Source organism: Berghia stephanieae, chromosome 9 (assembly GCF_034508935.2).
Source record: "Berghia stephanieae isolate SIO BIC M18660-M18661 chromosome 9, UCSD_Bste_1.3, whole genome shotgun sequence".
Lineage (NCBI taxonomy): Eukaryota > Metazoa > Mollusca > Gastropoda > Nudibranchia > Aeolidiidae > Berghia > Berghia stephanieae.
Genome location: NC_088368.1, coordinates 42,661,850 through 42,685,366, shown reverse-complemented (window position 1 = coordinate 42,685,366; position 23,517 = coordinate 42,661,850). Strand labels below are relative to the sequence as shown.

Genomic DNA, 23,517 nt, shown 5'->3' with positions numbered 1-23,517 from the left:
TTCTTTGGGGTCCGGAAATTGAAGGGGTCATTTAATCGACGATCGTATTTAAAGGAATTTTTCCCCAAAAAGTAAAAATGGCAAATATGTTAAATACGTGTTTTGTTTTTGTTTCTTGTTTTTTTTTTCTCCACAGTACGGCAGTTAACTTTTAACCGCAGACACCTTTAAATTCTTTTAAGTCTTTGCGTTCCACTTTCCGACCGCAAGCTGGCTGCAAATTTAAAATGTTTTTTTTTTTTTAACACACAAAACAACCTATCTAGATCTAGATAGAAGTATCCGTGGTACGTGATTATTTAACAAGGGGGGGGCACGGGCGTTCGGGGAATTTTAATATTCTTTTAAAACGGTTAAAAGTACTTTTTATTAAAGCGATACAAGGCTATGATAGTAGCGCTTGTCAAAGAATTCACAAAATTTTCCATCCCGGGAAATATAACGGGCCCAAAACACACAAACTGTGTGTAACCAGACCTTTATAGTCTGGATAATAAAGTTTAGTGAGAACAACTCACAAACGCGGATGGCAAAAACAATAACAAAGACCATAGTGACGTCATCTTCGAACTATCTATCGAAGCTGTTGACTGTAAAAAGTAATAAACAAAACTGAATAAAGAAAACAGCTTTTAAATTTTTAAAAAGAACAAATATTAATACTAAATACGGAACGTTTCCGGCTCAAAACCCTTCTTCTGCCAACAACAACAACAAAAACAAAACAAAAATATATTTAAAAACCAACAACAACAACAAACAAAATAAAAAACAATGAAAATATAAATACAGCGTGGCTCAGCGGTACGGTCTTCGCTTCGTACCCGAAAGGTACCGAGGGCGATCACCCGCGCTGCGCTGTTTGGCCTTGAGCATGTCACCTCGCCCAAGCTTACTTTGCGGCACTGCACTGCGGCTGCCGCCTGGGTTATTCCAGTCTTCAGTTGGAATAGATCCGAAAGACAAATTCCCCACATGGGAATGAATAAAGGGAATTTATTATTATTTAGCTTAGGGAGACTAACTTTTCAACTCAAACGTGAAGTCTGTCCTACTGTATGGATGTGAAACTTGGAACGCATCACAGGCATGTATAAGGAGGGTACAGATTTTCGTAAACAGGTGCATGCGTAAGCTACTCAGAATAAAATGGATGGATAGAATAAAAAATGAAGAAGTATGGAAAAGAACACAGCAGAAACCAGTGGAAGAGGAAATAGGAAGAAGATGATGGACGTGGATTGGACACACGCTTAGAAAGAATGACTCAACTATAATAAAGAAAGTATTGGACTGGAACCCTCAAGGCAGAAGATCAAGGGGAAGGCCTCGAGGAACATGGAGAAGAATTAAAGAAGCTGATATACAGAGAAGTGGTAAGACCTGGAATGAGATTTTAAAAAAGTTGGCTCAAGATAGAGAAGGATGGAAACTGTTAGTCTGTGGCCTATTCCCTGACCCAGGATGAAAAAGGCAATGATGATGATGATAGAGAAGGATGGAAACTGTTTGTCTGTGGCCTATACCCTGACTCAGGGTGAAAAAGGCAATGATGATGATTATGATTAAATCATTTATTGGTGTATGTATTATTAAACACTACACCAAACGTTCCGTGTTTGATATTTTGTTCTTTATTTATTTATTTATTTTTAAAGCTGTTACACTCATTTTTGTTTATCAAAGTTTATTTTAGACTGTCGATACAGAACACGAATCAAAAACAGAATTATCTAGTATTAAATTAGCAAAACCTACGTCACCGTATTAATTATTGTAAATAAAAAAAAAAGAATTAAACAAAATACGTATTGTTGTTGTTGTTGTTGGTGGTGGTGGTGGTGGTGGTGGTGGTGGTGGTGTCTTTCGCTGTTTTTCTTTTTAATTCATTTTATTTTTGTTTTTGTGTGTGTGTGTGTGTTTTTTTTTGTTTTTTTTTTTATTTTTGTTCTGTTTTGTGTTTTTTTTGGGGGGAGTCTTTTTTTAAGGGGAGGGGGGGGGTCGTTTTTAAGGGGAGGGGGGGGGACCAGCGTGGCTCAGCGGTACGGTCTTTGCTTCGTACCAAAAAGTATCGAGTTCGATCACCCGCCTCAATGTGCGGCCGGCCTTGAGCAAGTCACCTCGCCCTAGCTCAAATTCCGGCGCTGCACTGCGGCTGGCTTATTGCCCACTTATTCCAGCTTTCCCTTGGAATTGACCCTAAATAATTGTGCCCCCTTGGGGATAAATAAAGGGAATTTTATGTTATTTTATTTATTTTAAACACAAATGGCTAAAAAAAAAAAAAGGACCTGAGTGGCGTCAATTTCGTTCTACCTATATCCAAGGATTAACGGAGAAAAATACTGTGTGAATGGTATAGATATAATGAAGATGACGTCACTCAGGTCTTTGTTGTTGTTCTTTTGCCATCCGCGTATATGAGTAATACTCACTAAACTGTATTAACCAGACTATAAACGTTCAAGATTACACATAGGTTTGTGTGTTGGTCCGTTATGCTTCCGGGTGGCAATGTTGTGAGCCTCTTAGCCAAGCTCATACTTCTTTAAGTCATAATCAGACGTGTAGATAGGTAGGTGATGAGTCAGGTTGAAAGCCGGGCGGAAATAAGACTTGACTACTCACTCGAGTCATGTCCACCCAAGCATTCAATCTCTGCTTTCCCTATCTATCTCACTTCTCTGCACTGACCGACATCATAGTTTACACTTTAAACAGACGTGCCAACCCACCTCAACCATTTGTGCGTCATTCTTTAGGTTTGTGCACCGTCTAGTGAGTTGTCGTTAGTAGAGCTCAAGGAAACAAGGGATTCCATTGGTTGAACTATTGAATACAACTCACGATTTGTTTTCTTTTGTGGCCAACGACTTGTATTTTGACGTCATTTTTTGGTCCGTGCAGACGAAAAATAACAATGGAGGCTACTGATAGTCCCGATTTTAACAGGACAGTTAGCCGCTTGTAGATTGATCAGATTTTCACCCAATATTTAGGCTGGTTTCTCGTACCCATTCTCCTCCCCCCTACCCCTTAAACTCATATTTCCAACATTAGCAACTCTCCAAATTCCAAACTTGCTGGATATTATATTAATTTAATAATATTAATAACATAGTTTTAACTCTTCCAATTGTATTCTTTCTCACTCTTTTGCTACAAATCCTAACTTCTTGCATTGAGCACAACTTTGGTCAACATTCCCATTTCCTCATATTTTGGACCCCTAAGCGTATTAAAAATCGATGCTATGCGCTGAAGTAAAATACTCACAACACCCGCCAGCAGGATAAGGTACCAACACGCAACGTTTATAGATAGTATGCAGATGACGTCACTCAGGCCTTTGTTATTGTTTTTGCCATCCGCGTTTGTGAGTTGTTCTCACTAAACTGTATTAACAAGACTATAGATAGTATGCAGATGACGTCACTCAGGCCTTTGTTATTGTTTTGCCATCCGCGTTTGTGAGTTGTTCTCACTAAACTGTATTAACCAGACTATAAAAGTTCATGGTTACACAGAGTTTGTGTGTTGGTCCGTTATACTTCCGGATGGCAATGTTGTGAACTCCTTGGCCAAGCGCATTCTATCTATATTCTGATTAATATATTATTATTTTAATAATGGGAACGAATCCTACTGGTTGGTCTGTCTGTATTTATATTCTCTCCACTCCCTTACTTACAGCCGGTGCGAGACGTGACGTATGGGATGGGAATCGAATATATAGTACATACGACCAAATGAAGAGAGAAAACACAAAATCTGTAAATTTAAAGGACACATCTGCTTAACACGGCAAGAAACATAAAATCTGTTGGTTTTTTGTTTTTTTCTTTCAACCGTACACGACATTGCTACTAATACTACTACAAACACACACGCGCACACACAAACACACGCATAAATGATGTAAATACCCCAAAAAAAAAAGCATCATAGATTGCTATGACTATGACAGGTTAACTTTTGCGTTATAATATGACGTACACGACACTGCTACTAATACTACAACAAACACACACGCGCACACACAAACACACGCATAAATGATGTAAATACCCCCCTACCCCCCCCCCCCCCCCAAAAAAAAAAAAAAAGCATCATAGATTGCTATGACTATGACAGGTTAACTTTTGCGTTATAATTACTACAAACACACACGCGCACACACAAACACACGCATAAATGATGTAAATACCCCCCCCCCCCCCCCCCCCAAAAAAAAAAAAGCATCATAGATTGCTATGACTATGACAGTTTAACTTTTGCGTTATAATATGACGTACACGACACTGCTACTAATACTACTACAAACACACACGCGCACACACAAACACACGCATAAATGATGTAAATACCCCCCCCCCCCCCCCCCCCCCCCAAAAAAAAAAAAGCATCATAGATTGCTATGACTATGACAGGTTAACTTTTGCGTTATAATATGACCTCCACCCTAGGACTTCATATAGATGTCGCTGCCTCCCCCCCCCCCCCCCCCCCCCCCCCCCCCCCCCCCACATCGACACACAACAGAAAGGAAAAGAAATAGTTGTTTCTGATAATAAAATCGTGTGAGTCAATGGCTGATATAGATAGTATGCAGATGACGTCACTCAGGCCTTTGTTATTGTTTTTGCCATCCGCGTTTGTGAGTTGTTCTCACTAAACTGTATTAACCAGACTATAAAAATTCATGGTTACACAGAGTTTGTGTGTTGGTCCGTTATACTTCCGGATGGCAATGTTGTGAACTCCTTGGCCAAGCGCATTCTATCTATAGATTGAATGTGTTATCTCGATATCTCGGTTGACTCGATGAATGTGTGTGTGTGTGTGTGTGTGTGTGTGTGTGTGTCGGCGATGGGGCCGTGTGAATGAACTCCGTGTGTAAAGCGGGTACGACTGTAACTTCTGTAAGACTGATTGTTGTCGTAACATGTCAAGTGGGTCATTCTGACACGTCAAGGACGTGGAAGGGCAGTCTAATTAGCTGCTTACCATGAGTAAATTTATTATATATTATAACAACAACAACAATAATAATAATAATAATAATAATAATAATAATAATAATAATAATAATAATAATAATAATAACAACAACAACAACAACAACAACAATAATAATAATAATAATAATAATAATAATAATAATAATAATAATAATAATAATAATAATAATAATAATAATAATAATAATAATAATAATAATATGTAATAGCAATAATAATAATAATAATAATAACAATAACAATAATAATAATAATAATAATAATAATAATAATAATAATAATAATAATAATAATAATAATAATAATAATAATAATAATAATAATAATAATAATAATAATAACAATGGAATAGGGCAGAGTATTCGTGACGTCACAATTCTACTTGGTTTGTTTGTTGTTTTTTTTTGTTTTTTGTTTTTTTTTTTTGGGGGGGGGGGGGGGGGGGTTGTTTGTTTTTTTTTTCTCTTAAAGTGGTTTTAATGTACTTGCAACACATCTAGGTCATATCGACGCCAGCGAAAAGGAGGAAATTGGTATGGTCAAAAAATTATAGATTTACAATTAAAGTACCCAAGAAAAAGTAAGACAAAGGGGAATGGTACAAATAGGGAACAGATAGAGATCCCAAGAGCACACTATCGAAGTACTTAGTTTGGGATCGCCTAAAGTCTAATCCAGACACAAGCACAGGACCCTACGAAGATGATTACACTCAAATGTTGACAAGATGTGTTGAACAAAATATAAAAATAATTCAGAAGGGGCGGGGGAGAAGAGCACCTCCCAAAACTAACACTATATATTTGACAGTGTCCTCCCGGAGAAGGACTCCAGAAAGGGCCAGGACAAAACTAAGTAATTCAAAGACAAAGACAGAAAGCAAGTCGGAAAATATATAATAGGGGGATAGAAGACACAGCAAGTGACCGCCTGCCTACCAAGGGAGATAGGTCCAACATCCCACCCAGACTTTCTACTCTTCCCGTTCCAAAATCCCTGGAAGTGTGTGTTCCAAAATCCCTGGAAGTGGAAGTGTGTATCATGTAACCAGTCCTTCGGAGGACGAATACTGAATAGGTTACATAATGACTCATACTAACGAAAGAGTGAAAATGGAAAGGCTTCGTATGGGAACAAAACAGACAATGGACGTTTCGGGTACAAAACCTTCGTCAGCACAACAGTACACAAATAAACGTGGAAAACAAATAAAATATAATGAAAAATAACTTGTATCGTCTGTACTCAATGGTCGTTGCAGTACGTGGAAAACAAATAAAATATAATGAAAAATAACTTGTATCGTCTGTACTCAATGGTGGTTGTAGTATGCAACATACAGCAACCACCATTGAGTACAGACGATACAAGTTATTTTTCATTATACTTTATTTGTTTTCCACGTTTATTTGTGTATTGTTGTGCTGACGAAGGGTTTGTACCCGAAACGTCCATTGTCTGTTTTGTTCCCATACGAAGCCTTTCCATTTTCATTCTTTCGATAGTATTTTACGACCACCGGCTTCAGGCAGCCCTTACCGTTTTCATATTGACTCATAAAGTGGCATAACTATTTTAGTAGGACGTATAGGCGGATTCTTATGATTACGGGAGGGTAAAAGTAAAAGAACGAGGATGAATGAGCTTGATTGGTGACCACCATATATATATTTAGGCTGGGAAACAAGATGCCGTCACTCTGAAACCAGGAGATCAATTACACATGACATGTATACTTAGACCTGTAAATGAGCTCTATAAAAATTGACTGAAACTGAAACTCTTCGTAATTCGTCTTAGCGGCAGCGGTAAAATCCAAAGAATCAAAATGAAAGGTAACCAGCAAGCTCACTTGAGCAAAGCAATGGCAGAAAACTAAATTGCGAGGGAATTAATTAGGCTACTTACCATTGCTCCTTGTAATTAGGTACCCAATCAGTGAAGAAACTTAGAAACGGTCAACCAGTTTGTTTACAACATGAGGTAATCGAGCTGTGCTTGTAGCAATCATTTAACTTTCGAGCTGAAAGTGTCTACATAACGAACTTCCGGTGTTTCGAATTTTTCTTTCTCATACTTTTCCTGTCCTTCAAGTAAATGTGGTCAATTTTGGCTTAGACGAAACAGTGAAATTTATCGCTCGGCGGCTCAGTTAAAATTGGCTACGACAGGTTTCGAAAGTGAAAAAATAATTTCACGAAGGCTGTGTGAAAATACACTGGGGTGTGTTCAGACACGGCAATTCTAAAAAGCGTCGCTTAGCCTTGGCAATATATATCCATCATTAATATAAACGGCCCATGAGCTATGCGTGGGGCTGTGGAACATTCCTAGTTAACTTTACAGTCAATCGACTACGATTCATGAATTCTTTCTTTATTCATTTCTTTCTTCCCTTTTTAAAAATATTTGAATTTGACGAATTGACTGATTTCAGTTAATTGACTGAGAATTTACAGGTCTATATACTGTGATGGTTTTACACTTCCAATGAGGTTGGAACCAGTTGTGTTTTTGTTTTTGTGTGTGTGTGTGTGTGTGTGTGTGTTTTGTTTTGTTTGTTTTTGAATACTTCGCGAAGTCTTCCTCGAGCCCCTTTGAAGGATGAGTCTTCTGGCCAAAATGTTTAAATACTCGTTTGTTTTTTGTTGTTTTTGTTTGTTTTTTTGTTTTTTTTTTTTTTTTGTTGTTCTTTTGGTTTTTTTTTTTTTTTGTTGTTGTTGTTTTTTTAATATTTTCCAGAAGAGTACCCAAGAAAAAGTAAGACAAAAGGGGAATGGTACAAATAGGGAACAGATATAGATCCCAAGAGCACACTATCGAAGTTGTTGTTGTTGTTGTTGTTGTTGTTGTTGTTGTTGTTGTTGTTGTTGTTGTTGTTGTTGTTGTTGTTCTTTTATTTTATTTTGTTTTGTTTTTTTGTTTTTTTTTTTTTGTTTTTTTTTTATATATATATATATATATTTTTTTTTTAATATTTTCCCAGAGCACGGCATTTAAGTTAACTGGATAATATTACGAGGCATGCACATAGATTGTTTTTGCTTCTGACCACCACCCTTGACAATGGACATTGTACTGACCAGTACTTAGCACGTAACGTCCTTCAAAAATAACGGATGTTGAGAGCGCTAGCTAGCCTCCGTCCGCTATCACGATGACTCTTCTTCTCTAATACGTACGGACGGACGGACGGACGGACGTACGCACTTTAAACTATTGCATCGGTACGTTTGTATGTACCAATAACATCTCTACGTAGATGATAATGGTATGTACGCAACGTACACACGAACGCCCAAAACCCATTCAGTGGACAAGACAAAAGGATTGTGTCAAAGTGAGTCGGTAATGATGGGCAGGAAACAGAAATAAAAACTGTAAAAATATAATCAAAATATTCCAGTATCGGTTCAGTAATCGGGAGAATATCATTGTTATTATTATTATTATTATTATTATTATTATTATTATTATTATTATTATTATTATTATTATTATTATTATTATTATTATCATCATCATCATCATCATCATTATTATTATTGTCATTATCATCATTATTAATAGAAGAAGAAGAAGAAGAAGAAGAAGAAGAAGAAGAAGAAGAAGAAGAAGAAGAAGAAGAAGAAGAAGAAGAAGAAGAAGAAGAAGAAGAAGAAGAAGAAGAAGAAGAAGAAGAAGAAGAAGATGATGATGATGATGATATTGACGAAGACGACGACGATTATGATGATGCTAGGGGGAAATGGGGATCAAAATCGAGACACCGCATGCAGTTTGTACCAAATGCTTTCTCTCCATTGATTGTTATAATCGGACAAACATAACTGTCCTTTCCATGAGCCTTAGTCAGTGTTAAACTAAAAATCCAATTTGTCAAATCTATTGATAGTTCGAAGATGACGTCACTCAGGTCTTTGTTATTGTTTTTGCCATCCGCGTTTGTGAGTTGTTCTCACTAAACTGTATTAACCAGACTATCAAAGTTCATGATTACACAGAGTTTGTGTGTTGGTCCGTTATACTTCCGGATGGCAATGTTGTGAACTCCTTGGCCAAGCGCATTCTATCTATAGATAGTATGCGCTTGGCTGAGAAGCTCATAACATTGCCATACGGAAAGTATGACGGACCAACACACAAAACTGTGTGTATCCATGAACGTTTATAGTCAAGATTACTACAGTTCAGTGAGCAGTACTCATAAACGCGGATGGCAAAAATCAATAACAAAGACCTGAGTGACGTCATCTTCGAACTATCTATAGATAGTTCGAAGATAACGTCACTCATGTCTTTGTTATTGTTTTTTTTTTTTTTTTGCCATCCGCGTTTATGACTTATTCTCACTAAACTGTATTAACCAGACTATAAACCTTCAAGGTTACACAGTTTTACTTCCGGATGGCGATGTTGTGAACTTCTTAGCCAAGTGCATACTATCTATAATATTTGGAAGAACCGTTTCGTTTCGTGAATACATCGACCATACACGAGTAGTAAATAAATCGGACGGTTAGCGCTCTGAATCGAGTACCGATGGCACAGCTCTCGGCAATTAACGTATTTATATAATGGCCAGCGGCACACATATCACTGGCCATTACAATAAAAAAGGAGCTGAGGTAATTGTCACTTTATGAACCCTCTTCTTGTTTTTGTTTTGTTTTTTTTTGTTGCCCCCCCCCCCCCCCTCCCCTCCCTAGTCTAAGGCGGAAATTGACCATAAGCCCCATTTTTACTGTACATTGTCCCTTACTTACCTTTAGAGTAATTGAGGCGATAAATTATATTGATTCTCTAGAAGAGTGGGAAACTTCACGAAAGTAGTACTCATTGCCAGTTCATTGACTGGGGAGAGAGAGAGAGAGAGAGAGAGAGAGAGAGAGAGAGAGAGAGAGAGAGAGAGAGAGAGAGAGAGAGAGAGAGAGAGAGAGATAATTAAAAAGAAAGAAATTCCTCATTTGACTCCAAAACCGCGGATCCGAGGAAGACCATCAGCACTGCTCAATTATAATTATATATAGACTCTATAGTCAAAATAAAAATGAAACGTATGTTTCGAGTTTCAATTTCGGAACTCCAAATGTAGCGGTTAAAAATCAGCAATTTATTTATCTCTTATAAAGGCAGAAAAGCACGCCACCTATGGACTGACTACACACGACAAACAAACGAACCAAGAGACAAATAAAATATATACGTTTATCGCATTACACATTTCATTTACCAAGAGAAGAAGGAAGGAAGGGTGTGTGTGTGTGTGTGTGTTTGTGTGTGTGTGAATGGTGGCATAAAACAAGAAACACGTGAACATAACTTGCGTATAGCCGTATGGCCTATCTCGCGAGTCAGGGTGTGTGTGCAGTCTGTTCGTTTTTGGATTCATATGAATTTGAAATGAGGGCATTAATTATGGTAATACAGTACATGCTCCAGACAAGAACAAATATAGTTGGGGGGTTTTTTTACTTATCTTGTATTGATTGTTTTACTATTATTATCATTTATCATTAATACATATTTATATATTTATTACTACTACTATTATTATTATTATTATTATTCATTTAGTATTATTATTATTAATATATCAATTATAATTATCATTATATTATTAACTTATCAATTATTATTAGATTATTAACTTATCAATTATTATTAGATTAATATTAATTTATCAATTACTATTATTATTATTAGATTATTATCAATTATTATTAGATTATTAATGTATCAATTATTATTATTATTATTATTATTAATTTATCAATTATTATTATTGTTATTATTATCAATTTATCAATTAGCATTATTATTATTAATTTATCAATTATTATTATTAATTTATCAATTATTATTATTAATATTAATTTATCAATTATTATTATCAATTTATCAATTATTATTATTAATTTATCAATTATTATTATTATTTTATAATTCTACTCCTTCTTCTTCTTATTATTAAACATGCTCAAAGCACTTTACAAGGAGTCCCTGGCCAACAGCAACATTTAACATGTAGGACGAGACATGATAACGTCTGTTAGGCGATATTATTTTATTTTTTTTCAGAGAAAGTGAGTGAAGAGCCTTTTCCAAGGACTCAACTATGCAGTGAGCGAAACTCGAACCCAAGACCTTCCGATCCGAAAGGGAGTGTAAGACCACATAGCCGCACATTTAGAACAACATTCAAATAAAAAACCTTTCAATGGTGTGATCATCTTTCCATACATTTCTCCCCATTTCCTCCCTTTATTCTATCTATCCTTTCATGTAATGACATACAACTAAAGTTTTTGTTATGTACTTTAGTCATAGCTGCCAAATTTTCAAAGTGCTAAAATGGCACACCCTAATATGCACAATATGGACATGACTCAGAACAGCAGTATTTTTGGACTATTATATATAAAAAATAACATAATACAGATTTAATTAATAACGTGAAGTTGACTGTAAGCTTCAATTTAATTACAAAAACAGATCAAATGAACATTTCGGGTTTCCCCTTTATCAACAAAACAGGATGATTGAAACACCACAGATGAATGAGATGATGTGGTTCCTCCCCGCCTCCCCTCTTTTCACATAATTAATTGCACACTTTTTAGAAATATCTAGTATTCTATTTTAATTCGTGCTTCCTTACAAAGGAGCATAATATTTCCTGCCAACCAATGTTTTGTTTATTCATCTTAACTACGCCACTACCACATCATCTCATTCATCTGTGGTGTTTCATTCATCCTGTTTTGTTGATAAAGGGGAAACCCGAAACGTTCATTTGATCTGTTTTTGTAATTAAATTGAAGCTTACATTCAACTTCACGTTATTATTTATTTCTTCGAGCAGCAACATTCACACTAATATAGATTTAGATCTCTTTCTGTTTCTATTTTAATTTGATAGTATAGTCCTTCAGACCCATTGGGCCCAAGGAGCCACAGTTTATATTCCGGTTTCTAAAGCGTGAAATGGACAATAGCCATTGCTTGCTATCCTCTGGATAGGACGCTGGTCTATCGTAAAGTATTTTCCGCCAAATCTAAACAGAACTCTACCTCCCCTAATGCTCTGACTAGCATCCCTTGTTTATTTGGATTTATAGTGGCCAGTCGGATTCGTGTGCTGGCTATTTCATTATTCTGCGCTAGCAGTGCTTATGGGTCATGGACACAATGTTGATGCAAAAGTAAATGCCCAAATAGAGGGGACAGCGAATTCTAGCTGAATCACCAAGATACTATTTTTTAGGCATTTATTGTTTACAACGACATATTCTATCTAAAAGTCATGCTTAAGTTGGGGTTTTTTGGGTTAAGGGGGGGGGGGGGGGGGGGGGGGGAATCATCTCTCTATCACGAATACTCAATAACAATGGAGCGCCGCCATTTTTTCCACAGCTGTTCACTATAGAAAGAGAGAACAGAAGTAGACCTAAATAATGACAAAACCAAAATCCCAACAGAGAAACAGAGGTTGAAAGACAGGATAGCCCAAACTCAGGATAGAAGTGTAACAGTAACAGCAATGCTGTCAACCCTGGCCAATGAAAATGTGTACAATGGAGATCCAAAATGAGTAGGACTTTGAACAAATGCGTACATTTACAATCCTGAAAAAACGATAAATTTGATGACGGGTATTTAGACCATACAAGCGATATTTATAATTGATAAGTTAAATCAATGAATAAACTTACTATTTAAAGACCAAACAAATAGTATCCATTTTCATTTATAAATCTGGTATGATCCACTCACATAATACTCCGGTCCACAAACAAGTTAAAGTGTTTAAGATTAAGTACACGAAAAGAGTGTATGGTTGTTAAAAATGCTTAAATAACAGAAAATTAATTATATGTATACACTCCTGATAAAAATGAAAACAATGAGCAAAAATGGGTAAGAATATGCATTCTTTATGTAGTGTACACACCACTCTAACAAAAAGGTTGGAACAGAAGATAAAGCAAGAAAAGAAACTTTACACCCTTTGAGCTGGCCCCATGGGGGTCCACGTCCAACCACCTGCACAAAAGTACGTAGTATATCTAGATAGATAGCAATTGATCCCGATCCTTACACCTCTCACAGTCACAGCACTGTATGAGTTAGTGCCGCTTTCAAATAATATAACATCTATGGTTTCCTCACCGACAAAAGAAAACCTCCCAAAAAATACACACACACATACTCATGTGTACAAACAAAGGAGTCAGTGCAGGAAAGGACAGTACAAATGCAGGATAGAAGAAGTGTAACAGAAAGGTGGGCATATAGGCTAAGACAATGCCCAACCATCAGCAAAAATGCGCATACACTTTCATCATACACACACTGTGACACACTCTTGTAAATAACCAAATATATCAAGAACGGAAACTGTTCAGAGAAATAGTCAATTCGTAAAGGAAGTATAGTAGATTCTGTTACTGTTAACCAATAACGTTAAATGACTAAATGAAAATGAATTCGGCCCTTATCAATCTTCACCGGAAGACAAACAAAAAACACAATTGAAAAAAAAAAAAGAAAAAAGGAAACTGATATTTTCACTGTATGAATGGTGACAATAGTGTGGTAGGCTATATTCACCGTACGGTGATATCTACTTTTGGAAGATAATTGTCACTGTACGGTGATAATATCTCGATAGGTTATTTTAACAAGCTATTTTACATTATATCAAAACAATCAATGAGTGCCTTTAAATATGGATTTTATGTCATGAGTTATGTTACAAGTTTAAACGAGTATCATTACCGGGTTTTAATAAAACAAGTTAAATTAAAAAACATAATTATAAAAGACACACATTTTTTAAATCTGCTTTATCCGATCCTATATCACAAGCTTTTTAAAGCTAGAAATTGTAGGTCATACATAAAATGAAGATAGACACTTTAATGTTGTCACCATTGTTGACATTCATAGCTGCTTTATGAAAGAAAAAAAAGAAAAAAAAAGTTCTATAAAGTAATACAATCCAGCTTTCATCACAATGATTATATAAAAATGGCCAACTAAAGAAAAAATGTGTTTTGTCTTGTAATTTAAACCAACAAAAAAAAAAATATTTTGGCAAACAAACAAAAAAAAAACTATAGCCCAAATAAAGACTAATAACAAATACCTAAAATCTGAAGAAAAAAAATGTTAAAAAAGGTCACGACAGGGAGTCGAACCAGACTCTGTAATGACGAGCAAATGTGCAGCCCATTGAGCTAATGGAACCCATGACGGTTAGACGTAAAATTATATTTATTAAAAAATCTTAGTGGGTAGTACTGCGCTCGTGGTAGTGGTAGGGATTCAGGGATAATAGTGCTTCTGATTAGGTGATACATAAGGTGAAAATAGCCTTCTTTACTATTTTCACCGTGCGGTGAAAATAGCTTGGTAGACTATACAAATCTGAATAGTCTCCCATGGCTGTTCGGACTCAAATTCCAATGCTCATGTGCAACCAACAGGTTATTTAGGTAGTCTGAATAGTCTTCCATTCCATGAAAGTATAGTTTTGTTATTTTTTAAATATTGATAATTAGGCTACGTAAAGAATTTGATGCAAATCAAAATAACAATTATCGTGACTATCGTAGTCTAAACCCACTTTATTTGATAAGAAAGACAAAATAATGGATCAATTGGAGGTCCAGTTAGAAATTAAATAGAAAGGAGTTAAAACTCTTCAAAAGTAACAAAAGTCAAAGTAACTGTGGTCTACAGGATAAGCTTTGTTAACAACACAACGCATGTCCAAACAAAGTCAGGACAATTTTTTTTAAGTAACATATTCTGATAGTGTTAGACAGGCAAGAATCCTTCTCCGGGATTTTGAGCCGAGTCATTCAGGTATGAGTATGATTATGAGCAAAACAGAATATCTTCTGAACTCTTCTTCTGTTTCTTTATAATTTCAGCACTCTACCGCACTGTGTTTCGCTGCATACGCACATTGGAATTTGAGTCCGAATAGCCACAGGAGACTCAGTCATCCGAATTGCCACTTTGATAATTTATTCTTTAACTTAAAGGAAACTTTAAGAACTGGCTCACTGAGTAATATAGGACTCAATTACTTAGCAAAGTTATAAGTCATAGACATAAGTTTATAATATCAATTACTACTACTATCTACTACTACTCAGGAGTCAGGAGCCGCAAATACATCGGTTAGTAGTAGTACAGTCAGTACAGTGACCGAGGCAGAGGTACCACACTACTGTAGAAAGTAGAGGATAGACTATCATTATAGAGCTGCCTTTTTAAAACTGTGACATGCTGTGGTATCTTGCTTACAACTTAAGTATAACCTCTAAATAAACTAGATCTAGACTCAATTTTCTAGGTTTAGAAAAATACTTACTCAAGCGAAGGGTGAGATTGACTTGAGTTGGATACTGAATTCCTTCCAACATAGTCTCACTCTGCCACCAAGTCAAGTTGTATTGGTTATTGAAATCCGTCAAATACTCGGGTGGGTGGCGCCTGTAAGGATCTCTATCATTACATCTATGACAATATTTACGTACTCCAGTGACACCAGTCTGTAGACAATATTCTATTTCAGACGAAACACCACAAGTATTCGTAGCTTCCATAACGCTTCCATAGGCAGCATTCACAAACCCTGGCTGGCACCATTGGGCACGACCATTTCTATCATAACAAGGTCCTGAAGGTCCACCGGGTTGATTTTGAGCGTATGAAATAGAAAATATAAATCCAAAAGAAAGAAACACAATTGAAAAACCCATCTTCACCTCCTAAATAGTTGCGACAAAAGTTTTGCAAAACTTTTTTTCGCCCCGGAAGCCTTCTCTTTCATTCACAAGCTCAGCACTTTCGTTTGTGAGAATGAGACTTCAGCGAAGAGAGCACCAGACTGTCAGTCAGTTCTACATCAACACAACACACACGAAACACACTGTGCCGTTAGCCCAAACTCAACACACAGACAGGAGGCAAGGCATTGTGGGATTCAATCTCAACACAGTGAATCAAAGCGACAGCCAAAATATCTTAACTACATGTGGGGGGAGAGGGGAAGGGGGGGGGGGGGGGGGATATAAGTTCAAGAATGCCAGATTGGACCTTTTCAACAGCAAAGTTCCAAATTGAAGTTCTGGGTTTGTTTTTTTTTTTTGGTATCTTCTTTTGTTTTTTGTATTTTTAAATGAAAGCCAAAAGATTAAAATACAAAAGTGAGCAAGTCAAAATATAACGAAAATATAAGGAGTAAATATGACTCTTAAAATAAAACAATACACAAACAAACAACGTTTCGGCTTTTGGCAATTGTCAGGCGATAGACAAAACACGCACATTGAGCTTTGAGATTTATTTTTATATAGCGCAATATCCACTAAACGTGCTCAAAACTCATTACAAAGGGTCACTGACTAACAGCAACACACAACATGTAGAACGAGATATGACGCCTGATGAGCGATATTACATTTTTTTTTTTTTTCCTCGACATGACAACGCTGTTAACGATATCTATAAAAATACATTTATGCAATGAAATCAAATTTTTAAGGAAAAAGGGGGGGGGGGGGGGGGGGTTGGAAAGGGTTGAAAGTTGAAGGCCTAGAAAGATAGGGTGTGTGTGTTTGTGTGTTTGTGTGTGTGTGTGTGTGTGTGATACCGATGTCCACATATTTGTAGGTATGATCGTAGCCATCGTTATGTTATAGCCTGATACCAAAGACTACACATTCTAGTAGTCCTTGCCTGATACTGAAATCCAAAAGGAAGCGAGGACGAGAGACGCATGCGCACAACCAACATGACGTTCTCTCTCTAATAACTTTTCCGCCGGTGACGTCACAAACTATGGGTGACGTCCAATCAAGTGACGCTACTCTTCCGCTTATCTCATTCCCTATAGTTTAATTCTATGGTTGTAATTGAAATCTCAAAAAAAAAAAAAAAAATGACGCAAAATATTGCCCATTACAACAACGTCATAATTGCGTTTGGATGTCGCATGTATGTCGCTAACAACCGTTTTTGTTTGCTTGTTTTTTGTTTTGTTTTGTTTTGTTTTGTTTATTTGTTTTTTGTTTTGTTTTGTTTTGCTTTGTTTTGTTTTTGTTTGTTTTTTTTTGTTTGTTTTTTTTTTTTGTTGTTTTTTTTTTTTTTTTTTTGTTTTTTTTTTGTTTTTGTTTTTTCGGGGGGTTTTGTTGGGTTTGGGGGGATTTTTTGGTAAAATATTAATGCATCTTGCTAGAAGCACTTTGCTTTTTTCAACCCAATTTTCCATTTTTCACAAATTTTATGCAAAATAATCTGGCAATCGTCTTTCAGTGGCATAGTGTCATTTAGGTCAAAAAAATATTATCAGCGCCAAAATAAAACAAAAAAAAAAAACTATGGCATAGACTCTTGATCTATATGGATTTAATTCTCTCATCATGGTAATCAATCTGTTGGTCTTTATCAGGCGCTGGAAAGACGGGAGGGGTGGGGGTGTTTTAATTTTATTTTATTTCTTTGTTGTATCTTTTGTTTTTTTTGTTTTGTTTTTTTTTTTGGGGGGGGGGGGAGCAGTTGGGTGGGGGGGGGGGGGGGGGGGTTCTTATCTTTCTTTGTTTCTCTCCTTTCTTTAGTTTTGTGGCCAGAAGAATGATTATTCTCAGTAAATTTAACCTCAGTTTTATGGTTGGGGGGGGGGGGGGGGGGTCTCTTTCTATTCTTTTTGTTTGTTTTTTTTTTACCTTTTTTCTACTTTACCCCCTATTTTTCAGTATCTAGAGCCCCAACATATATAGTCCTTCACAGCCATTAGACACATGGAGCTGGAGTTCATCCCAGTTTCTATTGCGTGAAGCGGGCAATAAATTGCTTGCTACCCTTTGGATAGGACGCAAGTCTATCGCAAAGTAGTTACTTTCTGTCAGATGTTACAGCTGCTGCTGGGTGGACAGGGGAGTCTGGAAAAAATTTCCACTGCACCCGGGATCGATCTAGGTCCCTTTGCGTGTGAAGCAAGTGCTCTACCAACTGAGCTATCGAGACCCCCATAAGACGGCATAGCTGTGTGATATAAGTTTTGAGATCTTGTCAGAGGCCTTAGAGCGCTTTTATATATAACGCAAAATCCACTAAACGTGATCAAGACGCTTTATTCAAAAGAAAAAGAAAAATTCATTGGAACGGCCTTAAACCACCCTGAAAGGTATGATCTTCACCAGTAGTATCGTTCGGCTACGCTTCTATGTTCAAGGTATCAATCCAGGTTCGGAAGTCATCATCACATTTGTTGATGGTTTCAAATCCCCCTTCAAGTTTTGTCTCCGAGCAATCTAGTACGAGGTGGTTTGCATCTTGTGGTGCTTGGTTGCACTTTGGGCATGTTGGTGATTCTTGGAGCCCCCATTTGTGCATGTTGGCAGCTGTTCTTGTATGTTTTGACCGTAGTCTATTTGCAGCTACCCAGTATTTTCTTGGTTGATCCTGTAGACCTGGGAGACTTTTACAGGGATCTTCAATTAGTTCCCCTCTTGTTGGTTTATTCCTTTTCCTTTCCTCGCACCGGGCTTCTTGCGTGATCTTCACTTACTTACTTATCCGAACCAGCGACCACCTGAGCTCTAGCCCTTCGGTCTTGCGCCATGACGTAGAAGTTAGATGTCTTTTGTAGTTGTTCCAGGTGACTATAAAGTGTGTTACTGATGCTTGGATTTGGTGGGAGGAATGTGCATCTCAGGTCTTCAAGAGGTTGACATTCAAGCAAGTGGTGTGTTACTGTTTCATTGGGGTGTTGACATAGGGGGCAGGAAGGGGATGCGTCTTTTGTAATTTTGCTTAAATGGTTGTTGAGCGGTATGTGTTGTGTTCTTAGTTGAAAGATGATGCTTTGCTGGTGTCTTCTGAGCTTATTTAGGCAATCAGTCTTTACAGGAGTGGTCATATGGGAAAACATACATCTACCCGTGGTGCTCATTGCCCAACTGTTCATCCATTCTTCTCTCTTATTTCTTTTGATTATTTGTTTCGCTGTGTCTAAGGATACTGGAAATGATGGTTGTAAAAGAAAGCGGTCAAACCACAGAAGTCTACCGTAACACTTAGAACGGGAAGTGATAGTTCTCAGCGTTACCTAATGTAGAGCGAGGCAAAATTATGTCGGAAAGTGTGGGACGGTTCATACCAACAGTGTACGTTTTCACTATTAAATCAGCTGAGCTGACGCGCCTCTCTCTCTCTCTCTCTCTCTCTCTCTCTCTCTCTCTCTCTCTCTCTCTCTCTCTCTCTCTCTCTATCTATCTATCTATCTATCTATATATCTCTCTCCTTCTCTCTCTCTCTCTCTCTCTCTCTCTCTCTCTCTCTCTCTCTCTCTCTCTCTATCTATCTATCTATCTATCTATCTATATATCTCTCTGCCTTTCTCTCTCTCTCTCTCTCTCTCTCTCTCTCTCTCTCTCTCTCTCTTTATTATTATTATTATTATAATTATTATTAATATTATTATTATTATTGTTGCTGTTGTTGTTGTTATTATCAGCATTGATATCATAACCAGTGTATATAACCATATATATATATATATATATATATATATATATATATATATATATATATATTTTTTTTTTTTTTTTTTTTTTTTTTTTTTTCCTTTCTTGGTTCTTCTGTTTTGATGTGATTTGTAAAATAAGTGTTGTATATCACTTGTTAGGACCCTTTGCTTGTATCTTTGACTTCTAAGCGATTTCAATCTAAGTACACCGAGGGGTGCTCTTGGTGCCCTATCCGCACCATTTACCTTTGCCTTATTTATCCTCAGGTGCCTTTGAGAAAAGTATACTTTTAGACTACCTTATACATTTTCTGTTCTTTCAATGCGTCACAAACGCCGTAAAATTCTTAAAAACACAGAAACCAACCCTTGACATGGAATAATTGAAGTACGCAAGCTTGTTTCGCTCTAGACTATATCAGTACGGAAAATTACTTAAATGTTTGTGATATTCTAAAAGATTCAATTATTTGTCTTTGGGAATTAATTCTGTAATTCTACCAAACAATACGTTAAACTAATATGACTGTAACTTCTAGGCAATGTTCGCAAAATCCCATTCTTCTAGAACTTTAATCAACGATAGAAATGTGTAAAATAAGTGGTGGGCTATTTATTATGTTGGAATTTCCCCGAAGATAAAGATCACCCAGACCAAAGCATTTTGGAGCACCTAGTATTACTAAAAGTCAATAACTTTATTATCCAAAACAGAATTACCATGATATAATCCCTATCTTCTTAATTGTCAACGAATGGGGTATAAGCGTGGTCCCCATTTACAAATACAATACGAGATATTATTGCTGCGGCGCTTCTGTTATTATTATTATTATTATTATTATTATTATTATTATTATTATTATTATTATTATTATTATTATTATTATTATTATTATTACTATTATTGCAAGTATTGGTGGTATTACAATGTTGTATTTTTATGATTATTTATGGTGTCATTTTATGCTTTGGTTTCATGTACCTTTTTTTCTCACTTTCATGTCTGTTTTCATCAAATTGTATGCATTATTGATTAAAATAAAAGTTATTTTTGTTTGTCTTATTTTGACTATGGAACTGATACTTATCATAGCAGACCTGCCTACTTGAAATAGGAAAATGTAATAAGTAGTTTTCAGGGTAAATAACATCGTAGACATTTTAACTACCCTTAAAAACCACCAGTTTGTCCTTATAATGCGTGGGGAAAAATATTAACTCTATGTGATAGCTCTGGCACCAGAACTTCGTTTTCAAGAAATGACATTTAATTAAAAAACCTTTATTATATCCAGCCCGGGATTTAGCCGCAGCACTACGGGAATTTATTATTATTATTATTATTATTATTATTATTATTATTATTATTATTATTATTATTATTATTATTATTATTATTATTATTATTATTATTAGTATTATCATTATTATTATTATTATTATTATTATTATTATTATTATTATTATTATTATTATTATTATTATTATTATTATTATTATTATTATTTATTATTATTATTATTATTATTATTATTATTATTATTATTATTATTATTATTTATTATTATTATTATTATTATTATTATTATTATTATTATTATTATTTATTATTATTATTATTATTATATTATTATTATTATGTATTATATTATTATATTATTATTATTATTATTATTATTATTATTATTATTATTATTATTATTATTATTATTATTATTATTATTATTATTATTATTATTATTATTATTATTATTATTATTATTATTATTATTATTATTATTATTATTATTATTATTATTATTATTATATTATTATATTATTTATTATTATTATTATTTATTATTATTATTATTATTATTATTATTTTTTGAACGTATTGATGGTATTACGATTGTTGTATTTTTGTGTGGTGTATCAGTTTATTTTTTGGTTCCATTTACCTTTTTTTTTTTTTTTTTTTCCACTTCATGTATGTTGGCATCAAATTGTTGATTTATTGGCGAAAGCCTAAGATTGAATAAACTTTGAAACTTTGAAAACTCTCTCTCTCTCTCTCTCTCTCTCTCTCTCTCTCTATATATATATATATATATATATATATATATATATATATATATATATATATATATCCTCCTGTGTAAAGCGACCAATATTCCTCGTAGGCGGGTTAAGACAATCAATTAGTAGCATATCTCCAAAAACAGTGAAAATTACAATCTTTCCATTAAGCTGAAGAAGATCTATACTTACAGTGAGTTACTGATGCTCGAACAGAATCTTTTTTGTTAATGAGTGGCGAATCGAGGGTTTCTGTTTACGAACATTGATGCGTCTTCGATGATGGTGAATCATGACATTACAGAAGGTTTTAACAGTCTCCTTGATGATCTGTGTGGTATGGTCGTCTTGGAAGTTTACAAAATGGACGGCTCTGCAATGGCTGTCTAGATGGGTAAAAAAATGAGGACGCATAATGTCCAGAACTTTTATCGTAATTTGAGGGAAAGTTCTATGGTGAACACCAGCAGTAATGCCATGTTGCAGTAAATGAGCCCTAAATACAGAATCTGTTGTTACCGGAAACAAGTTTAAACATTTGTGGTGTGCTGTATTTTTAACCACCGCGATCCTTCAGTTTTGTGAATGCGGACCTGTCTTCTATATCCTCAGATTGCTGTATTGATTTGTATTGTGCACATTCGTCACAGTTTATTTTGTCATTGATTTTCCCGACTACAGAGCCACTCATGTAATCCAATGCGCTTTCGTGATACGCGCTCGGGTTTAATAATATTTCTGAGAAATCTCTCAAAAGTGGCGGATCTTTCGAGCTGGTTGACGTAGGACAGGGGCGGAAAATTGTATTTTCAGGTTCAACAACAGTTGGCAAAGGAGTTGCGTTCGCATTCTTTGATGGTGTGATGCCATTTATTCTTTTGGAGTAATGCTCTTAATGCATATTGAAATTGCATCGTATCGGGATTGTTGTTCCATCCACCGCGTCCTCTTACCATCGAGAAAAAAGGGCTCCAAATGAATCTGACTTAGCTTGTATGTCAACAAGTATTTGAAGCTAGTGTCGTCATTTGACAGCAGATCGGTGGTCAATTTCTTGATTGAATGCAGCGTCACTATGAAACCAATGAATGCTGTTTTCATCGGACCACTGATCAAAGGCCTCCCATTTGGTTCCTTTAATTGTGTGAAGTATAAGCATATGTCATCAATGGCTTTACACTTAATCATCAAGTTGTGTTTGTCAATGCGGCTTTTGAATCCCTTGGCAATAGGATTTGAAGAGTTACAGATATCAAAAGCCTAATTAAAAACCTTGATGAATTTTGTAGTTTCTCCGCTGTCGGCGAACTCAGGCAAATGAAGATCCCCCCCCCCCCCCCCCTGCATAAATCGATGGCGGTTGCAACCGAGTTATTTAAAGTCTGCGTGGCCAATTTCACTTTCATTTTGTTCTTGTGGAAAGCAATATGAATTGGCTTGAGTTTATTAGTCAAAACAAGGTTATCTTTTAATTGCAATTTATGGAGCGCTTCAATATACTCCCACTTGATAACATTTCCATTTGAAACAATTATCTTCTTGTCACCTAATGTGTTCCAAACATTTTTTATCAAGTGGCAGGCGTCTAATAAAAAGTAAACTGCTTTCCTGTTTGACGGATGTGGAAATGTGTGAATAAATTGTTCTTCAATGCCGCAGCTAAGGTTATGAGCCGTCGCTTGATTTGTGTGTGATCCATCACATACAACTGCCCTGACACAGAATCCGTAATCGTTCATCAAAACACTTGCCTCCTTTACTATATTTGCTTGGACCATTGCCGACAGCTTGTTGATGAAAAAATGTCCAATCGGTTGTTTCCTGTGGCCCCTCAATCCTACAGCCATGAACACCAATGCCTCGGTTGCTAAGGGGTCATCACCTATT

The 23,517-nt window shown here is 35.7% G+C and overlaps 2 protein-coding genes across 4 annotated transcripts in view; both read right to left on the bottom strand.

The window, feature by feature from the left end:
• LOC144980267 (laminin subunit gamma-1-like) overlaps window positions 1-15,973 on the bottom strand; it is a 70,733-nt gene extending 54,760 nt beyond the window's left edge. Inside the window, exon 1 of one of the 3 annotated variants that reach the window (XM_078927900.1) lies at window positions 15,187-15,973. The gene's annotated coding sequence lies outside the window, so the exon portion shown is untranslated. The remainder of the gene's footprint in view (window positions 1-15,186) is intronic. The other 2 variants (XM_078927899.1, XM_078927897.1) reach the window with 2 other exon arrangements.
• On the bottom strand, window positions 15,338-15,799 carry LOC144979247 (laminin subunit gamma-1-like). The gene has a single exon (XM_078925857.1). It carries the CDS (start codon window positions 15,797-15,799, stop codon window positions 15,338-15,340), a length of 462 nt encoding a protein of 153 aa, XP_078781983.1.
• Window positions 15,974-23,517: the final 7,544 nt, after the last annotated feature.